The sequence below is a fragment of the Apodemus sylvaticus genome, chromosome 20 (assembly GCF_947179515.1).
Source record: "Apodemus sylvaticus chromosome 20, mApoSyl1.1, whole genome shotgun sequence".
In the NCBI taxonomy this organism is placed as follows: domain Eukaryota; kingdom Metazoa; phylum Chordata; class Mammalia; order Rodentia; family Muridae; genus Apodemus; species Apodemus sylvaticus.
The window spans coordinates 31,602,546-31,622,737 of record NC_067491.1 but is presented as its reverse complement, the minus strand read 5'-3'; the positions used below and the strand labels follow the sequence as shown (position 1 = coordinate 31,622,737).

The 20,192-nt window shown below is 36.9% G+C and overlaps 1 protein-coding gene across 1 annotated transcript in view; it reads right to left on the bottom strand.

Annotated features, from left to right (window-relative positions):
- Nucleotides 1-20,192, bottom strand: part of Lrriq1 (leucine rich repeats and IQ motif containing 1) — a 190,715-nt gene that overhangs the window by 121,831 nt on the left and 48,692 nt on the right. The window contains exons 8-9 of the mRNA XM_052165529.1: nucleotides 15,796-15,948; nucleotides 14,392-14,542 (exon numbers count right to left, since the gene is read on the bottom strand). Coding sequence (XP_052021489.1) covers nucleotides 14,392-14,542; nucleotides 15,796-15,948 — 304 coding nt within the window. The remainder of the gene's footprint in view (nucleotides 1-14,391; nucleotides 14,543-15,795; nucleotides 15,949-20,192) is intronic.

The following is a 20,192-nucleotide window of genomic DNA, read 5'->3' as shown; positions in this document are numbered from 1 at the left end:
TATTAACATTTGAGCAAATGATATTGTCCTCTTTTCTCACACTTTTGATATTAATACATAACCAATGAAATGAAACTATTTGTGAAAAGTATTCAGTGTTTGTTTTAGAGTATTTCATGGTCTCCTATAAGAAAGCTGATTTGAATGTACCAGATGCTATGAATAAGACAGAAAACTTCATTGTAGATGAAAAGAAATATTTAAAAGTTAAAAATTTTATCATATATATATATATATATATATATATATATATATGAATCAAATGAGCAGGGTACAATTGATCTGATCAGGAAAATGGGAAAGAGGGTGTCTTTAGGGAATGGAGAAGGAGATCAACATAGAAGTATGGAGGAGAGTAAAATAACAGCAAAGATGTCTGAAATGTGTAAGGAATCATTCTATTAATTATTTATAAAAAAACTATATTGCATGTAATATAGTCACACATATATATGTGCATATATTTGAAAGCTTTTGTATCTAGGCTGAAAATGCTCCCTCTAAGATCCAACAACAGTATAATAAACACCCCAATACCAGGTATAAGAAGCATTCTTTTGAGTTGTTAGTCAGGTATGTCCAATATACTCCCAAAACATAAAGTCTATTGCAATTGCCTTTAGTTGACCATTACAGGTGGAGAGGAAAATCTCTTTTGCTGAATACTCCATGGATTTCAGACACAGTGCTCAGTGCTTCCTGATCTGGAGTTGATCTTAGTGTCCTCTCTTTGAAGACTAGCTTTCATGGTCCCAGAAGATGTAATGCAAGCTTCCAGATTGAGGTAAGTAGCCAACAGTCCTACCCAACTAGAATGCCTATTAGTGACAAGGACCAGGATGGTACAAAATTTCTAAGGGTGCAGTAGTGATAAACCAACCTTGGTGCTAACTAACAGGTTTTAAATTAGCCCTAAGAGCTGCTCAGCAGGAGGTAAACAATATCTGATTAGAAATCTAGTCAAGTCTGCCTGGCTAGTGGAGTCATGGATCTTGGAGAACTAACAACCACCAGCATATCAAACCAGCATAATCCCTAATGACATTCTAAACACTTGTCCTTGTTTGTATAGGTAAGTTTAGTCCTCACCTCTCATTGAGGCAACGTCTTGCAACAGACAGGGACCATTAAAGAAAACTACAGTCAAAAGGACTTGTGGAGCCCAGTTCCAATGGATAGTTTTATCTAGAAAATATTCCGTAATGCTCAAGGAACATTACACAAGAAGTGGAAGACACCTTGTAAGAGCCAGAGGATCAAGGAATGTTTATCTCAAACCAGACAAAGGAAAGACCAACAGACATCAACTTTACATGAAGATCAATAGGCAACTAAAACTGCAGATTGGAGAAATATCATCCATTACGAAGAGCACACCAACTGGCTATTAGCCCTGAAAACATACACGAGTAACATTATTGAGACTGAAAGGGTTGCATTTAGGAATATATATGTACATACATATATACATGTTGCAACAATTTATAAAAAGAGGTCACGAATTTGAAAAAAGAGCAAGGATGGATATACAAGAAAGTTTGTTGATCTGTTCAGAAACTTTCCCCCTGTACTGATGTCCTCAAGGGTCTTCCCCAGTTTCTTTTCTATTAGCTTCAGAGTGTCTGGCTTTATGTGGAGGTCCTTGATCCATCTGGATTTGAGCTTAGTACAAGGAGACAAGGATGGATCAATTAGCATTCTGCTGCATGCTGACCTCCAGTTGAACCAGCACCATTTGTTGAAAAGGCTATCTTTTTTCCATTGGATGTTTTCAGCCCCTTTGTCGAGGATCAAGTGGCCATAGGTGTGGGTTCATTTCTGGATCTTCAATCCTGTTCCATTGATCTGCCTGCCTGTCACTGTACCAATACCATACACTTTTTAACACTCTTGCTCTGTAGTATTGCTTGAGGTCAGGGATACTGATTACCTCCAGAATTTCTTTTATTGTTGAGAATAGTTTTAGCTGTCCTGGGTTTTTTGTTATTCCAGATGAATTTGAGGATTGCTTTTTCTAACTCTGTGAAGAATTGAGTTGGGATTTTGATGGGTATTGCGGTGAATCTGTATATTGCTTTTGGCAAAATAGCCATTTTAACTATATTAATCCTGCCGATACATGAGCATGGGAGGTTTTTCCATTTTTTGAGGTCTTCTTCAATTTCCTTCTTCATAGTCTTGAAGTTCCTGTCATACAGATCCTTCACATGTTTGGTAAGAGTCACCCAAGGTACTTTATACTGTTTGTGGCTATTGTGAAGGGGGTCATTTCCCTAATTTCTTTCTCAGCCTGCTTATCCTTTGAGTATAGGAATGCTACTGCTTTGATTGAGTTGATTTTATAACCTGCCACTTTGCTGAAGTTGTTTATCAGCTGTAGGAGTTCTCTAGTGGAGTTTTTTGGGTCACTTAGGTAGACTATCAAGGGAAGACCCTTGAGGACATCGGTACAGGGGAAAGTTTCTTAACAGATCACCAATAGCATATGCTCTAAGATCAAGAATTGACAAATGGGACCTCATAAAATTACAAAGTTTCTGTAAGGCAAAGGACACCATCAAAAGGACAAATCGACAACCAACAAATTGGGAAAAGATCTTCACCAACCCTACATCAGATAGAGGGCTAATATTCAATATATATAAAGACCTCAAGAAGTTAGACTCCAGAAAACCAAATAACCCTATTAAAAAATGGAGTACAGAGTTAAAGAATTTTCACCTGAAGAACTTCGGATGGCGGAGAAGCATCTTAAAAAATGCTCAGCTTCGTTGGATCTTTGTGTGGCTTTGGTATCAGCGTAATTGTGGCTTCGTAGAAGGAATTGGGTAGTGTTCCTTCTGTTTCTATTTTGTGGAATAGTTTGAAGAGTATTGGTGTTAACTCTTCTTTGAAGGTCTGGTAGAATTCTGCACTGAAACCATCTGGTCCTGTGCTTTTTTTGGTTGGAAGACTTTCTATGACTCCTTCTATTTCTTTAGGCTTTATGGGACTGTTCAGATGGTCTAGTTGGTCCTGATTTAATTTTGGTATTTGGTATCTGTCAAGGAAATTGTCCATTTCCTCCAGATTCTCCAGTTGTGTTGAGTACAGGCTCTTGTAGTAGGATCTGATGATTTTTTGGATTCCCTCAGTTTCCGTTGTTATGTCTCCCTTTTCATTTCTAAGTTTGTTAATTTGGATACTTTCTCTGTGCCCTTTGGTCAGTCTGGCTAAGGGTTTATCTATCTTGTTGATTTTCTCAAAGAACCAGCTCCTGGTTTTGTTGATTTTTTGTATGGTTCTCTTTGTTTCTACTTGATTGATTTCGGCCCTGAGTTTGATGATTTCCTGCCTTCTACTCCTCCTGGGTGAAATAGCTTCTTTTTGTTCTAGGGCTTTCAGGTGTGTCATTAAGTTGGTAATGTATGCTCTCTCCATTTTCTTTTTGGAGGCACTCAGGGCTATGAGTTTTCCTCTTAGCACTGCTTTCATTGTGTCCCATAGATTTGGGTATGTTGTGTTTTCATTTTCATTGTGTTCTAAAAAGTCTTTAATTTCTTTCTTTATTTCTTCCTTGACCAAGGTATCATTGAGTAGAGTATTGTTCAATTTCCACGTGTATGTGGGTTTTCTATTGTTTCTGTTGCTATTGAAGACCACTTTTACTCCATAGTGATCAGATAGGAGGCTTCAGACCAATTTCCCTTATGAACATCGATGCAAAAATACTCAATAAAATTCTTGCCAACCGAATCCAAGAACACATCAAAACGATCATCCACCATGATCAAGTAGGCTTTATCCCGGGAATGCAGGGTTGGTTCAATATACGGAAATCCATCAATACAATCCACTACATAAACAAACTCAAAGAACAAAACCACATGGTCATTTCATTGGATGCTGAAAAAGCATTTGACAAAATTCAGCATCCTTTCATGCTTAAAGTCTTGGAGAGAACAGGAATTCAAGGCCCATACCTAAACATAGTAAAAGCAATATACAGCAAACTGGTAGCCAGCATCAAACTAAATGGAGAGAAACTTGAAGCAATCCCACTGAAATCAGGGACCAGACAAGGCTGCCCCCTTTCTCCTTATCTTTTCAATATTGTACTTGAGGTACTAGCTCGGGCAATTCGACAACATAAGGAGGTCAAAGGGATACAAATTGGAAAGGAGGAAGTCAAACTATCATTATTTGCAGACGACATGATAGTCTACCTAAGTGACCCAAAAAACTCCACTAGAGAGCTCCTACAGCTGATAAACAACTTCAGCAAAGTGGCAGGTTATAAAATCAACTCAAGCAAATCAGTGGCCTTCCTATACTCAAAGGATAAGCAGGCTGAGAAAGAAATTAGGGAAATGACCCCCTTCACAATAGCCACAAACAGTATAAAGTATCTTGGGGTGACTCTTACCAAACATGTGAAAGATCTGTATGACAAGAACTTCAAGACTCTGAAGAAGGAAATGGAAGAAGACCTCAAAAAATGGGAAAACCTCCCATGCTCATGGATCGGCAGAATCAATATAGTTAAAATGGCCATTTTGCCTAAAGCACTATACAGATTCAATGCAATACCCATCAAAATCCCAACTCAATTCTTCACAGAGTTAGAAAGAGCAATTATCAAATTCATCTGGAACAACAAAAAACCCAGGATAGCTAAAACTATTCTCAGCAACAAAAGAAAATCTGGGGGAATCAGTGTCCCTGACCTCAAGCAATACTACAGAGCAATAGTGTTAAAAACTGCATGGTATTGGTACAGTGACAGGCAGGAGGATCAATGGAACAGGATTGAAGATCCAGAAATGAACCCACACACCTATGGCCACTTGATCCTCGACAAAGAGGCTGAAAACATCCAATGGAAAAAAGATAGCCTTTTCAACAAATGGTGCTGGTTCAACTGGAGGTCAGCATGCAGAAGAATGCGAATTGATCCATCCTTGTCTCCTTGTACTAAGCTCAAATCCAAATGGATCAAGGTCCTCCACATAAAGCCAGACACTCTGAAGCTAATAGAAAAGAAACTGGGGAAGACCCTTGAAGACATCGGTACAGGGAGAAAGTTTCTGAACAGAACACCAATAGCGTATGCTCTAAGAGCAAGAATTGACAAATGGGACCTCATAAGGTTACAGAGTTTCTGTAAGGCAAAGGACACCATCAAGAGGACAGATCGGCAACCAACAAATTGGGAAAAGATCTTCACCAATCCTACATCAGATAGAGGGCTAATATCCAATATATATAAAGAACTCAAGAAGTTAGACTCCAGAAAACCGAACAACCCTATTAAAAAATGGGGTACAGAGTTAAACAAAGAATTCTCACCTGAAGAACTTCGGATGGCGGAGAAGCATCTTAAAAAATGCTCAACTTCATTAGTCATTAGGGAAATGCAAATCAAAACAACCCTAAGATTTCATCTTACACCAGTCAGAATGGCTAAGATTAAAAATTCAGGAGACAGCAGGTGTTGGAGAGGGTGCAGAGAAAGAGGAACACTCCTCCACTGCTGGTGGGGTTGCAAATTGGTACAACCACTCTGGAAAGCAGTCTGGCGGTTCCTCCGAAAACTGGGCACCTCACTTCCAGAAGATCCTGCTATACCCCTCCTGGGCATATACCCAGAGGATTCCTCACCATGTAATAAGGATACATGCTCTACTATGTTCATAGCAGCCCTATTTATAATTGCCAGATGCTGGAAAGAACCCAGGTATCCCTCAACAGAAGAGTGGATGCAAAAAATGTGGTATATCTACACAATGGAGTACTATTCAGCCATTAGAAACAATGAATTCATGAAATTCTTAGGCAAATGGATGGAGCTAGAGAACATCATACTAAGTGAGGTAACCCAGACTCAAAAGGTGAATCATGGTATGCACTCACTAATAAGTGGTTATTAACCTAGAAAACTGGAATACCCAAAACTTAATCCACACATCAAATGAGATACAAGAAGAATGCAGGAGTGGTCCCTGGTTCTGGAAAGACTCAGTGAAACAGTATTTGGCAAAACCAGAACGGGGAACTGGGAAGGGGTGGGAGGGAGGACAAGGGAAGAGAAGGGGGCTTACGGGACTTTCGGGGAGTGGGGGGGCTAGAAAAGGTGAAATCATTTGAAATGTAAATAAATTATATCGAATAAAAAAATAACAATAAAAAAAATGCTCAACTTCATTAGGCATTAGGGAAATGCAAATCAAAACAACCCTGAGATTTCACCTTACACCAGTCAGAATGGCTAAGATTAAAAATTCAGGAGACAGCAGGTGTTGGCGAGAATGTGGAGAAAGAGGAACACTCCTCTACTGCTGGTGGGGTTGCAAATTGGTACAACCACTCTGGAAATCAGTCTGGCGGTTCCTCTGAAAACTGGGCACCTCACTTCCAGAAGATCCTGCTATACCACTCCTGGGGATATACCCAGAAGATTCCCCAGCATGTAATAAGGATACATGTTCCACTATGTTCATAGCAGCCCTATTTATAATAGCCAGAAGCTGGAAAGAACCCAGGTATCCCTCAACAGAAGAGTGGATGCAAAAAATGTGGTATATCTACACAATGGAGTACTATTCAGCCATTAGAAACAATGAATTCATGAAATTCTTAGGCAAATGGATGGAGCTGGAGAACATCATACTAAGTGAAGTAACCCAGACTCAAAAGATGAGTCATGGTATGCACTCACTAATAAGTGGATATTAACCTAGAAAACTGGAATACCCAAAACATAATCCACACATCAAATGAGATACAAGAAGAAAGGAGGAGTGGCCCCTTGTTCTGGAAAGACTCAGTGAAGCAGTATAGGGCAAAACCAGAACAGGGAAGTGGGAAGGATTGGGTGGGAAAACAGGGGGAGGGAAGGGGGCTGATGGGACTTTCAGGGAGTGGGAGTCTAGAAAAGGGGAAATCATTTGAAATATAAATAAAAATTATATTGAATAAAAAAAGAAAGTTTGGAAGGAAAGGGAACAGATAACTTAGTAATGATAGTATGATTTCAAAAATAGAATAAATGAAATAGGAGCGCTTTGGTCTAGGAATAGGGACATCATTTATTTCGTGAAATTCCTACTTTGTAAGCCTAGGGACCTGATTTTAATTCTCATAACCCACATAAAGGAAGTCAGTCACAGTGGTGTACACTTTAGTCCCAGTGCTGAAAATGCAGAGACCCCCTAAGCTTCATGGCAGAGTCCCAGGCCAATAAGATGTGTTTTCAGAGACATACCAACAAAGCGAGCAAACAAAGCTTGATATACCTGAGTAGCGACATGCATGTTCCCATATAAACTTGTACAAACAAACTCACACACACACACACAGGCACACAAAGATGTCCACATACACGCACACACACACTGAGGGGGGATCATCATGAACTATTGCCTTGATTTTCTATGCATGGATATACTAAAACAATTAGCACCACATTTGACAGATAGGCAGCATAACATGAGAAATGAACAGCCTGAGTTCTTCAGTCCTTGTCTACGCTAAGGTTAGCTGTTATTCTAGGCATGATGCTTTTTTTCTTACTGCTGCTTGCTCCTTTTATTTATGGAGTGAATGTTATTTTTAATTTTAACATTATTATAAACAGTATTTTAAAGTATGCAGAAGAGCACTTCAAAGGATTAGTACTATAATAATGAAATATAGACAGTAAAACAAGAAATTAAATACACATCTACAGATATAGAATGTTATCATCAGTAGGAGAATATTTTCAAAGAAAGTATATTAATAGATATTCAAAAAGGATTTATACAACAGATTAAACAGTAACACAATCCAGTAAGTATATTAGGATCAAATAAGGGATATAAAGAGATTGGAAGAATGTTACTTAATTCATAATTCATACCTTTCTTCTTTTTAATCTTATAAAAATTTTAAAAACAAGCAATGGATGAGACTAAAACAAGACATACATGAAGGTCACTTTTGTTAATACAATGTTGATTCCGCTCAGAAAAACCGCAGGAAGGCATTATCCAATCAAGTTGGCCTGTGGATATGTCTGTGGGCATTATCCTGGCTACGGTAACTGCGGTGAGAAGATCTGTCCATTGTGGGGGCACCACTCCTTAGGCAGTGCACCCTGCTTAAGTGAGGAGAAAGGGAGTTGAACACTAGCTTGCAGTATTCAATGGTGTACATTTCTTGGATGTGGATATAACCTGAATAGCAACTGCTTCAAGCTACCACTTCCTTGACCTCCTTGCAATGATGGAATGATTAGCAAATAAACTATTTCTCTGTATGTTTGTCATAGTGTTGTTTTTTTTGTTGTTGTTTCTTTTCACTCAGGAAATGGAGCTGAGATAGTACTTCAATGATTCTAAGAAAATTATTCTTTCCTAGTCAAAATAGCACATAGTTCTTTTTTTTCCCTACCAAAACCAAAACAAACAGTCACAAAAAAAAAAAACCTTGAAAACGTCTTTCAAAAGACTGAAATAAAAATCAATAGAAAGGGTTACTAAAGAATTGTTGACTTTATTCCATAATGAAATTATTTCAAAATCTCTTTTAAAGCCTCCCATCCTGGAGAGTATGCTTGGACTTAAGCCAGCTGTTTCTTTCAGGTGACATTACTGATTAGATTAGTGAGTGTGAAAGGACCTGTCCATTGTGGGTGGCACCACAATCAACTAGGCAGGGAATCATGGACTCTTTTGGTATGGAAACTTTCCATACCAAAGTTGGATGAAATCGTGAAATAAATAGTAAAATGAAAGATGTGAAAGTAACCAGGAAACTTTTGCTAAATAACATGTTGACACCTGAGCTATCTTAGCTCTTCAAAGATGGTTATGTCCAATTCCATCCATACCTACATAGTGCAGATGAGTTTAAGAGTTTTAATTTCAGTGCAAAATCCTTAAGAATTCTAAAAGAAGTAAAGAAACAAGAACACTGAAGTGGGACTCAGGAAATGTATACAAACTATAAATACTTGCCATAATTTTGCCATAATTTAGGCAAAAACCTATGGTCAGCATCTTCTCCACTGGCTAACTGTGACAGATTGTTAAGGTGCACTAGGGCATTGTGCCTCTCAAAAGGTGATCTAGTGCCATCTAGTGGCCAGAAAGGATCACAACATATTATTGAAAACATTTCTACAGGAAAATGTCTAGAATTTTTACTTTATCTCTCAAGAACTCAAATACATCTTTTTTGGAAAAAGGGTAATCTTGATATATATCTGTCACATCTGGCACAAAGACTTTGAGCTTTAGTCTCAGGAGTTGTGTCAGGTGTAAAGCATAATTACATTTTAATCTCAAAAAATTAAAATAAGGTAATAGGGTGAATTTCAAATCTCAAATCTTGCCTGCTTCTTTTGCTAGTACTATAATTTCAGCTGGTTTACAGTATCTGGGATTTGACTTTTTTTAAAGTGTGTGTAGGAGGAAGAGGAAGTGTGTGTAGTGATTCATCTGTACATATTTCGTAGTATCGGCATGAAAGCCAAGTGAAATTGCACATGACTGAAATATTTGGACAAAGGCTCCCTCTTTATGCTACATTAAATTATTTTTCCATAAATAAGAAATAAAACTTGCTTTTCATAAAATATGGAGGTGTTTTCCAAATAATATAATTTTAATGTTTCTGTTGAAGTCATTAAGAACCAACATGAAAATTAAAGAAATACGGCACACTTGATCATCACTTGGTTGTAAATTACCTGTTTTTTTACCGGCATTTGCCTATTTATAAAACATTTCAAGAAAACTCAAAATATAAAAATTATATGTAAGCTAATTTTAGAAACATTAACCATCAGCGACACACTTCAATTCCAAAATTGTTTCTTCCTCTCACAAATAGAAGGCAAATGTTTTACCAATTTTAGGCAAAAGAAGACACAAATTATACAAATCATATAAAACACCCCATTTATCTGCAGGCTAACCAATGTAAACTAAATTATGAATAGGAAATTCCAGAAAAATAAAATACAATTTAAAGGATACAAATAAGCCAATATCTAGTCTGACAAAAATTAATTCTCTAAATATAACTCGAGCAATAAGCATTTGTATGCTCATGTTGAATATGCACAAGTGACTCCAGACCATGCCAAATTCTTCTCAAATGAAAATGCCCTTACAGTGACAAGAGTTTCTAGTAATATAAAAACATGAACAGTGCACCTTATATTACAATAGTTTGTACAAAAGTGCATACTCCAAAAAGGGTGGCTTATCTATTTATGTCATTTATTAAAAATAGTATGTGCTGTGTTATATAGAACTCTTGACACTGCCTCTCAGTTCACAATTAAACATGCATTTCATTTATGGTTGTGACATGTATATTCCCATAGATATTACAGGTAAATATATTAAAATATCAGATTCAGTAGTAACTAAAAAATAGGTTTTATCACTTGAATTTAACATCTTTTTATTTTAAAATGCCTTTAATTCTGAAATTAAACTAAATATTTCATAGTGTCTCCAAATAACTGTATTTTCTAATTTATAGTAAATTAATTTTTATTTCAAATGAATTGCTGTCAAGTGACTACTGGTAAAGTCACTATCCTTGTCCACTTAATCCAAAGAAAATCGGTAAGATAAAGATTAGCTAGAGCCAGCATGCTGCACACAGCAAAGATGGTGGGGACTTAGCAAAGCATTGGCAACCAGTTAAATTTGAAACCAAAAATATACAACAGCATGGTTTTACTGCCAATTTTATTTCACCTCCTTAAGAAATATTATACAGTCGAATTGTAACTCACTCAAAAAATACTAATCCATCTTTGTGCTCCTTTGTGAGAGATTTTTAAGAACAATAATTCACCCAAATGACAATCTATCTTCCCCTTTAGCTTGACCAGAATTTCTAAGCTGTTCTTAGAGATGAGAAACAGATTCCACTGGTCGTCAGGAAAGCACTTGCAAATATACAGTCTCCTCACACTCAATAAATACAGCATTCTCCCTACACTCAACAGACAGCAGAGACATCTTAGGCTTGTTTGCTCTGTAGTACAGAGATACCTCAGCCACATCAATTAAAGCTGTGGCAGTTTTCACATAAATCTTATAGATATCCTGTCCCAGGAAATCCATTATTTACACAAATTCCCACATAACACTACTGCCAATAAAAATGGCGATTCTACCATTTCTTTTTACAATCTGTTACTGCTTTTATGTTTTTGTTTTTTTTTTTGTTTTTGTTTTTCCTTCATTCTTGTTTTCTAGTGTGTGCCAACAGAGTAGCACATTATCAAGACTTTACCTTTATCAACAAAAAAAAATAATTTTTCCTATATATATTTACACTAGAATTTCAAAACCAATAATGAAGGAAGAGTTTCAGTCTTTCCATTTGGGAAAATTCATGGATGGTCTCAGTATGTGGTTGAAGAACATAGGAACAGAATATGAAAGAATCTTTTTTTGTTTTGATTTGATTGTTTGCTTGTTTGTTTTAAGTAAATCACTTAAGACAATTGAAAAATAATGACTTTGAAAAACAGGGATGTTTTTCTTTCCCAAAATAATATAGAGGGTGTTGACTGATGGACAGTACTTAAATCCAACTGTCCCCTTCCATACAGAAAATAACTGAAGAGAAATCTAAGAAAATTTTCTGTACTTGACACTTTTAATGCAAGGGGAATGGGTTAAAACTGACATATTAATACAATCCAGTCGGGATAAATTTGTGCAGGGAGAGTCTTTGGAAACTGAATGAATGTACTTTGTTGGTGGACAACCTATGACTTATCAAAGCTTCTTTCCAGCAAGAGAATGGCCTACCGATTAAAATTTCATAGCTGAAACCTTTAAAAAAAGTGTTTATCATTACAAATGATAATGCCCAATGTGACGGGATAATGTTTACAATAAAAGTAACATGATCTTTTTGAAACAGTAGACATTCAGTCTCAAAGCAGAAAGCTGAGGCTCTACAAAGTAATATATTATTATTCACACATTAGTAACTGACATTTAAAACAACCCGCCCAGTCTAAAAACAACCAAATAGACAGAAAGCTTAAATGACATAACTGAAAAAAAAAATCTTATAGAAGAAACCTGTCTCTCAATGAAAAAAAAAAATTCAGCCTCCTTTTATTCATTGAACTTAACACCAAATAGGACTGACAAGAAACCATGCAATAGAAATGCAAATTTTTCTCTGGCTATGAGAAAATGAGAGGGAAATGAGAAACAAGGAAGAATAAGAAACCTCTTTAAAAAGAAATTTAAATCTCAACCTATAGTCCAACCTACAGCTACAAAGCCAAGTAAAATATGTATCAGAACCTGCAGGAAGAAATATGTGGATATTTAAGTGAATATAGTAAGAACAGCTACCTCAAGCTCCTACCACAAGAATATCCCAACTGTGATGGATGATACCCTTCAATTGTCAGCCAAAAGAAAGCCTTTCTACTTAGGATGCTTTTGTAGGAGTATTTTATTACAGCAACAGAAAAATAATCCAATATATATATGTTTATATTAGAATATAGGAATGTATATATATGCATATATTGGCATATATTACATATTTTACATATAATACATATATAAAACATAAAATATCAGAACAGAAGATTAGCAATTATGAAAAGCATAATTGCAGACACAGTTATGACTATTTAGAAATGAGGAACCAGGAGGCTCAAGAGAAATTAGCCTCAGTGAAAGAGGAAGGGATCATTTCAAGTGATATATTTAGTAATGAACAACAAGTAAAAGAGAAAAATTTTGTTTCAAATGCTAAGAAGTAAAGCAAGTACAGGGTCAGTGAACCCAGGCCAGAGAAGTGTTTTTAAATCCCCAGTGGAGTTTAATTCACTTCTATAGGAAAGGAAACAAAGAAATGTCTTAACTTCAGTGACTAACAGCTACTCATTTACTATACATGGATCTTTCTGTTTTAATATATATTAAAATAATGCAACTTTTCTAATCTGGATTAAATAGGTATAAAAATAGTAAAATATGCAAATGAGGGATACTGTTTTACAGTGAATGTATGTGAGTGTGAATGTGTGAGTGTGTGTGTGTGTGTGTGTGTGTGTGTGTGTGTGTATGACATGTGTCTTGATTGGATTGGAACTCACTATTTAGGCCAGGATGTTCCAAATTTCTGAGTGTCTTTACCACCTTACCACTGAAATATGTGCTCCCAAGCATGGCTTGTTTTTCATTTCTCACGGGCATACATGTGTGTGCACATATGTGTTTATAGTGTGCATGCTGTATGTATATTAAAATATGTAGATTCGTGCTAAAACATTGTAGATGCATGTGTGTGGGAAAATCTGAGTGCCAGAACTCAATGATATATCTAATTTTGAGAACTAGCTTGTACTGAAGATCCCTTGTCTCCTCCTTTGGTCACTGGGATTACAAGTAGCTTTCTGTAAAAGTAACTTTTACTCACCAAATGTTACTGTCGTCTTAGATGCTTTCTGTTGAATAAGTTCACCCTTTCCAGCGCTTTCTTAACTTTAGCTGACTAGTTCAACTCACATGTTCAGGCTCAATCTCCTCTCCAAGTGACTGAATCAAATGGGATTCTCTTGGCTTCTTAATGAATTCCTCTGCTTGGCAAAACTGTCTCTGAATTCCACAAACTGAATGTCACTGACTTCACTGACTGTATGAACTAAACGGAACTTACATGAACTCAACTAAACTGCATTCAACTGAACTACACTGAACTACATTAAATAGAACTCAGTTGAGCTCCACTGCATTGATTGAACTCAACTGAACTGCACTTACTGAACCGTCCACTTCTGACCCAAGTCTGTGTTGCTCTTGAGTATCCTCTCTTTCCTGACCGTTCTCCTGAGAGTAAAGCGTATCCCAGATCTGACTCATTCTGTCAAATATTTCTTAGATTCATCACTTTGTCTGCTACCCAATTAGTCACCACTCTGAAATGTGGCTGCTTTCTTCTACAAACTAACTTTACCTTTATTACATTGTACCAAAGGCATTAAAGGTGTGTCCTTTCAGCCTGGTCACCCAGACCTAGAAGGTCTTTGGATGTGTGTGATTCCTTACCAGAGCATCCATGTTGCAGGATTAAAATTCCTCTACAGATTCCTATACTTATGCAACATTTAGATGGATCCTCTAATCCAAACTCAGGTCCTAAAGCTTGAACTTTGAGCACTTTTACCCACTGAGTATCTCCCTCATATCGTCCTAGGACTTAATATATACATCTTGGAAATCAAACTAAAGTGTCCATGGTTGCTAGTCAACATTTTACCAACCAAAATATCTCCCTTGTTCTTGGAGGGGCTTATTCTAATTAAGAATGAATGAAACAGGGTACAATAATCCAAAATAAATTTTTGAATATTAAAATTGTCCTTACTGATTCGAGTGATTTTATTATGTGAGATTTCAAGGCTTTGGAGATTAGTACATCCATCGAAACCATGAATAGAAGTAAGTAGATTTTTATTAAGAAGAACAACAGAGAGATTTTCCAAATTTTCACAACTGATAGTCTCAATGTGGTTATCCTAAAGCAAAGAAAGAACAAATACAATAATTATATTTCAATGTCTTACAAATATAATATTTAACCCTTTCAAAATAGTTAAGATTAAGGCAATGTCTAAATTGACACGTAAGTCTCTAATTTCTAAAAAATAATCATGCAAATAGCTATGCTATCCAGGGGAAAAATTGTTACACAAGAAATTTTACATTTGCTTAATATTTTTAAACATATAAAGGACAATACAACAAAATACTTTGAACCAGCCAAATGATCACATTGAAATATTTGTTAGTCATGTTGCTTGTGCTCTTAGATGGGACAGGTTGTGATGGTTAACTACGCCCCATCTCACAATTATCCCTGAGTACATAAGGCAGGATAACCTTCCATTTTACTTTGCAGCTCTCTGACCTGTGAGGCCTATGCTGAATCTGATCTAGATGCACTGAGTCATGGGCCTATCTTCTAAATGTGAATCATTGGAAGACAGAAGGTGGTGGGGTATGAAGGAACAGTAAGTGGTATGATAGTTTCCAAAAACCTGGTAACCAACTATTGATACATATGTGATTCCCTCGAACATTAACCCAGAGCTCAGCCAATGCTGGGCAAAATGATGTAAAGAGATGTTTGATACACACTGGCGCACTGAAACATATGGGGTTAAACACTCAGTCTTGAAACCAACGAGCCTGGAATAACCACAAGAACGTAAAGATAGTCTTACTTCTGAGAGCTTGACAAAGTGAAAGAAAAAAGAAAGAAAGAAAGAAAGAAAGAAAGAAAGAAAGAAAGAAAGAAACAAACAAACAAACAAACAAACAAACAAACAAAGGAAAGGAAAAGAAAGAAAAATATTTTTTGAAAATTCTAAAACCAGTTAAAATGTGACAACCATAAAAGATACCAAGTCAATCTCATATGAAATATTTAGCCAGGACTGACTGCAGAATAACAAAAAAGAAAATTCACATGGCTGTTTTCTTTAATACTACTTTAAAGAACGTTATTTGTTATAGTCACCACACCAATCACAAAACAAAACCATTAGTTTCTGGCTCCAGATATCAACAGCTTCTCTTGTCAGTCACTTGGACCTTAAAACCACCACGTCTGATACAAACGTCAAGTTTTCATCAAGTTTAATACAAGTTTCAAGTGTATCAAGTTATTTTAATCCATCTTCAAATTATCATTTTGGGGATATAAACATGACACTGAAACCCTTTAATATTTGTTGTGTGGTAAATGACAGTAAAACCAACAACTTGCCTGTACATCAATGTACTTAAGATTTGTGCAGTGGCTCAGGCCCTGCAAGGACGTTAACCCACAGCGCTGGAGAGACAGGAGCTGAAGATTTGAGCACTCCGCCAGTGTAGAGAGACTACAGCCAGGCAAATCCTGAAATGCAATGACTGTAACCTAGAGGTACAAGAACACTGCAGTGAACGACACTATTGGACACCATAATACAGATTATATTATCTTTGCAAAGGTTCCAAAAATTCTCCTAAGTAATCATATTCTTCAAATACCACCATTATTAGGAACTCAGTTTAAATCTAGCTCTCTGATCTCTTTTTCTTGCAACATAGCAACATAAATCAATGCAATCATTCACAATCAATTTGATCTTAGTAAAATGCATGCAGAAATACGGTAATAACATTAACTTTCTTCCTAAGTTTTAGGAAGCTTTGAAATCCCTGGATCTCTGACACAGACACACATTAATGGAAATATACAGACATAATTTGGTCTTTTTTGCCTAACCAGTGAAAGTAATAACATATTTAATAAGATTTGGGTAAATAAATGGTCTACTTTCATAATCATCTCAAAGTGTAGCAAGTATTCATTATTGAACACAATTCTTGCAACCAATTACCTTTCAACTCTTTTCAGAATGAAAATATATCATCGATGTATGTGACAATGGCAAATGCACTGCTCTCTAACCTTGATTGCAAATAAATAAATTCCATTAGAGAGGTGGCCATGTACTAGAAAATGAAATCAATTAAACTGAGACTTTAATAACTCAACATTTGAAAATTACAGTCAGCTATGTAATGATAAAGGTCGACTGACAGTAAAATACATTATTGGTTTTATTTGATAACATGCCTATTTCAGTCAAAGAGAGATGCACAATCGAATTCAGTTTCTTATGAGGTGGGAAACTCCAATTTCTGTCATTTCATTACAATTTATGAATGATTATGTTTCTGCCTAGTTCAAGTCATCTATCTTTGACTGTATGGAAAGTCTCATAATATTTGTTCTGTTTCTTTAAACATTTAAAAAATATTTGAAATTAAAAACATGAATGCCTTTCATGCAATATATTTGCTATATTATATATTATATTCTAAAAACTGAAAACAAACAACAAATTTGGCTAAAACTTAGGGAGAAACATTAAAACACTTAAACATTTAAAAAATTCTCTGATATACGAATGTATCCTATACTCCATTCTTAAGGTTTCCAAATATATGACATCAAAATAAGTATGCATATTCAACCTTTGACACATGTATTGTAGAAAATACATGTCTAAAATTGCCATGTATCCCTCAAATTAAGGTCAATATAGCATTAGTAATCCAGTGTATCCATCATTGCTTTCTCAGTTTAAAAAATATCAGTTGTACCATAAAGGAGTTTGATTAAATGTTTTCAAAATTTTTTTAAAAAATATGAATTGTCTCAATGTGAAGGAAAATATACATTCATAGCATTCATTTTTTATTTTCCTATTAAGGACAATATAAAAACATATTTGAAACTTTAGTATTCCCATTTCCTTTTGTTTTGAGAATGAACTATCTCATCTATGGAGCAAAAAGGTGAATTCATTATCATTTTAATTATTATTACTTTTCATGCAATCATATTATTTTCTCAAAGATTTGACATATGTGTGTATATGTATGACCTAAGATTGCTATAATATTTTAGAGATTTAATTATCAATTATTCTTGAACTCAAGTAAGGAAAAGTATAGTTTTACCCCACACCAATTATAAAAGGGTCTTTCAAAGACAGTGCTATGGGGTCAGGATAAGCACAGTTTATGTGAAATTAAATGACTAGAAAATCAAAGTAGGTCTTTGAGTTCTCACAGACCATAAGAGCAAAGTGTGGATGATTCAGTCTTATTTAGAAGGGGGAACAATATAATCATGGAAGGTACAGGGAGGGGGGACCTGGGAAAGAGAAAGGAGGGGGAGGTAAAGGGGAGCAGGATCAGGTGTGGGAGGAGATGGGGGAGACATTCAGAGGGTGGAGGTGTGTAGCAGTGGGGAATTAGGGACTGGGGGTAGTGACTAGAAAGTCCCAGATGCCAAGGAAGCAAGAGGTTCCCAGGACCCAACAGGGATAACATTAGCCAAAATACCCAACAAAAGGGAGATAGAACATATAGAGACCATATCCAGTGAATAGACATGGCCCACAGTTGAGGGATGGGACCACCCATCCAGCTCAAGAGTTTTAAACCAGAAATGTTCCTGGAAATGCAGGGACAAAAAGGAGAGCAGAGACTGAAAGGCGATTCAGAGACTGCCCTACCTAGGGATCCATCCCTTCTGCAAACACCAAACCCAAACACTATTGCTGATACCAAGACATGCTTGCTAACAGGAACCTGGTATAGCTAGCCCCTGAGAAGTTCTGCCAGACCCTGACCAATACAGATGCAGACACTTGCGACTAACCATCAGACTGAGCATGGGGACCCCAATGGAAGAGTTAGGTCAAGGATTGAATTAGTTGAAGGGGATTGCAACCCCAACCCCATAGGAAGAATGACAATAAGTACGTAAGAAGGGAGTTTTGTTTGTTTTTGTTTTTAAGTAATGGTTACTGTTATCATACTGAAAAGCCTGAAACAAACTAAGGGAAAGGAAACTAAAAAGAATGTCTTCAGAAATGGTATCATCAGAGGTGAGGCACTGCCATCTTTGCTCCTGTGACTGTGTAGAGGTGCAGACAGTTATGCAGGGATCACCCGAGTAGAAGATTGTTTGGGACACACCCAGACAGGGCTCCAGCTACACCCAGGAGGTCAGCAGCACCACAGTCAGCTGGGCACTTACCTGCCAGGGTCATCTGCCCTTCAGGGGGTGGTTAGAGGGAATCCTGCATTTAGAGGTTAGGTGCTGTCATTTTTGCTTCTGTGACTGTGTAGAGGTACAGACAGGTACACAGGGATCACCCAAGTAGAAGAGCACTTGGAACATACCCCGCCAGGGTCCCACCTGCACCCAGGAGCTGAGCAGCACCACCACAGCCATCTGTGCACCTAGTCTGCTAGGGGATATCTGCTCTGCATTGAGTCCGGCGATTAGAGGTGAGGCCAACGTCTTCTCTCCTGTGACTGAGCAGACTCTTGCAGCCAGGAACACAGAGAACACCTGAGTGTAAGATGACTTAGGACTCAGTCTGCCACAGCCCAACCTGAACCCAGGAGCTGGGCAGCCCAACAGCAATCTGTGCCAGGGGAAAGTGCTGGAGTGCTGAGATAGGCTTGCAAGCACACAGGAGGCACAAGCACCAGCCAGTGACAGCAGGACCAACTAACATCAGAGATAACCAGATGGCAAAAGGCAAATGTAGGACCATTACTAACAGAAATCAAGGCAATATGGCACAATCCAAACCCAATTCTCCCACAACAGCAAGTTCTTGAATCCTCAACACACCAGAAAAGCAAGATTTGGATATAAATCCCAACTCATGATGCTGATGGAGGGCTTCAAGAAGGACATAAATAACTACCTTAAAGAAATACAGGAGAACACAAGTAAAAAGGGAGAAGCCCTTGAAGAACTAAGGGAAAACACAACGAAACAGGTGAAGGAATTGAACAAAGCCATTCAGGATCTAAAGATGGAGTTAGAAACAATAAAGACATCACAAAGGGAAACAACTCTGGACATAGGAAACCTAGAAAAGAAGTCAGGAGTGATGGATCCAAGCATCAACAACAGAATACAAGAGATAGAAGAGAGATTCTTAGATGCAGAAGATACCCTAGAAAGCATTGACACAACAGTGAAAGACAATGCAAAATTCAAAAAGCTCCTGACCCAAATACATCCAGGAAATCTAGGACATAATGAAAAGACTAAACCAAAGGACTATAGGTATAGGAGAGAGTGAAGATTTACAACTTAAAAGGCCAGTAAATATCTTCAACAAAATTATAGAAGAAAACCTCCCTAACCTAAAGAAAGAAATGCCCATGAACATTCAAGAAGCCTACAGAACTCAAAATAGATTTAACCAGAAAAGAAATTCCTCCCATCACATAAAAATTGAAACACCAAATATACTAAACAAAGAAAGAATATTAAAAGCAGTAAGGAAAAAAGGTGAAGTTACATATAAAGGTAGACCTATATCAGAATTACACTGGACTGCTCACCAGAGACTATGAAAGCCAGAAGAGCCTGGGCAGATGTCATACAGACCCTAAGGGAACACAAATGCCAACCCAGACTGCTATGTCCAGCAAATCTCTCAATTACCATAGATGGAGAAACCAAGGTATTTCATGACAAAAACAAATTTACAGAGTATCTTTCCAAAAATCCAGCCCTTCAAAGGATAAGGAATGGAAAACACCAACAATAGGAGGGAAAACAGACACCAGAAA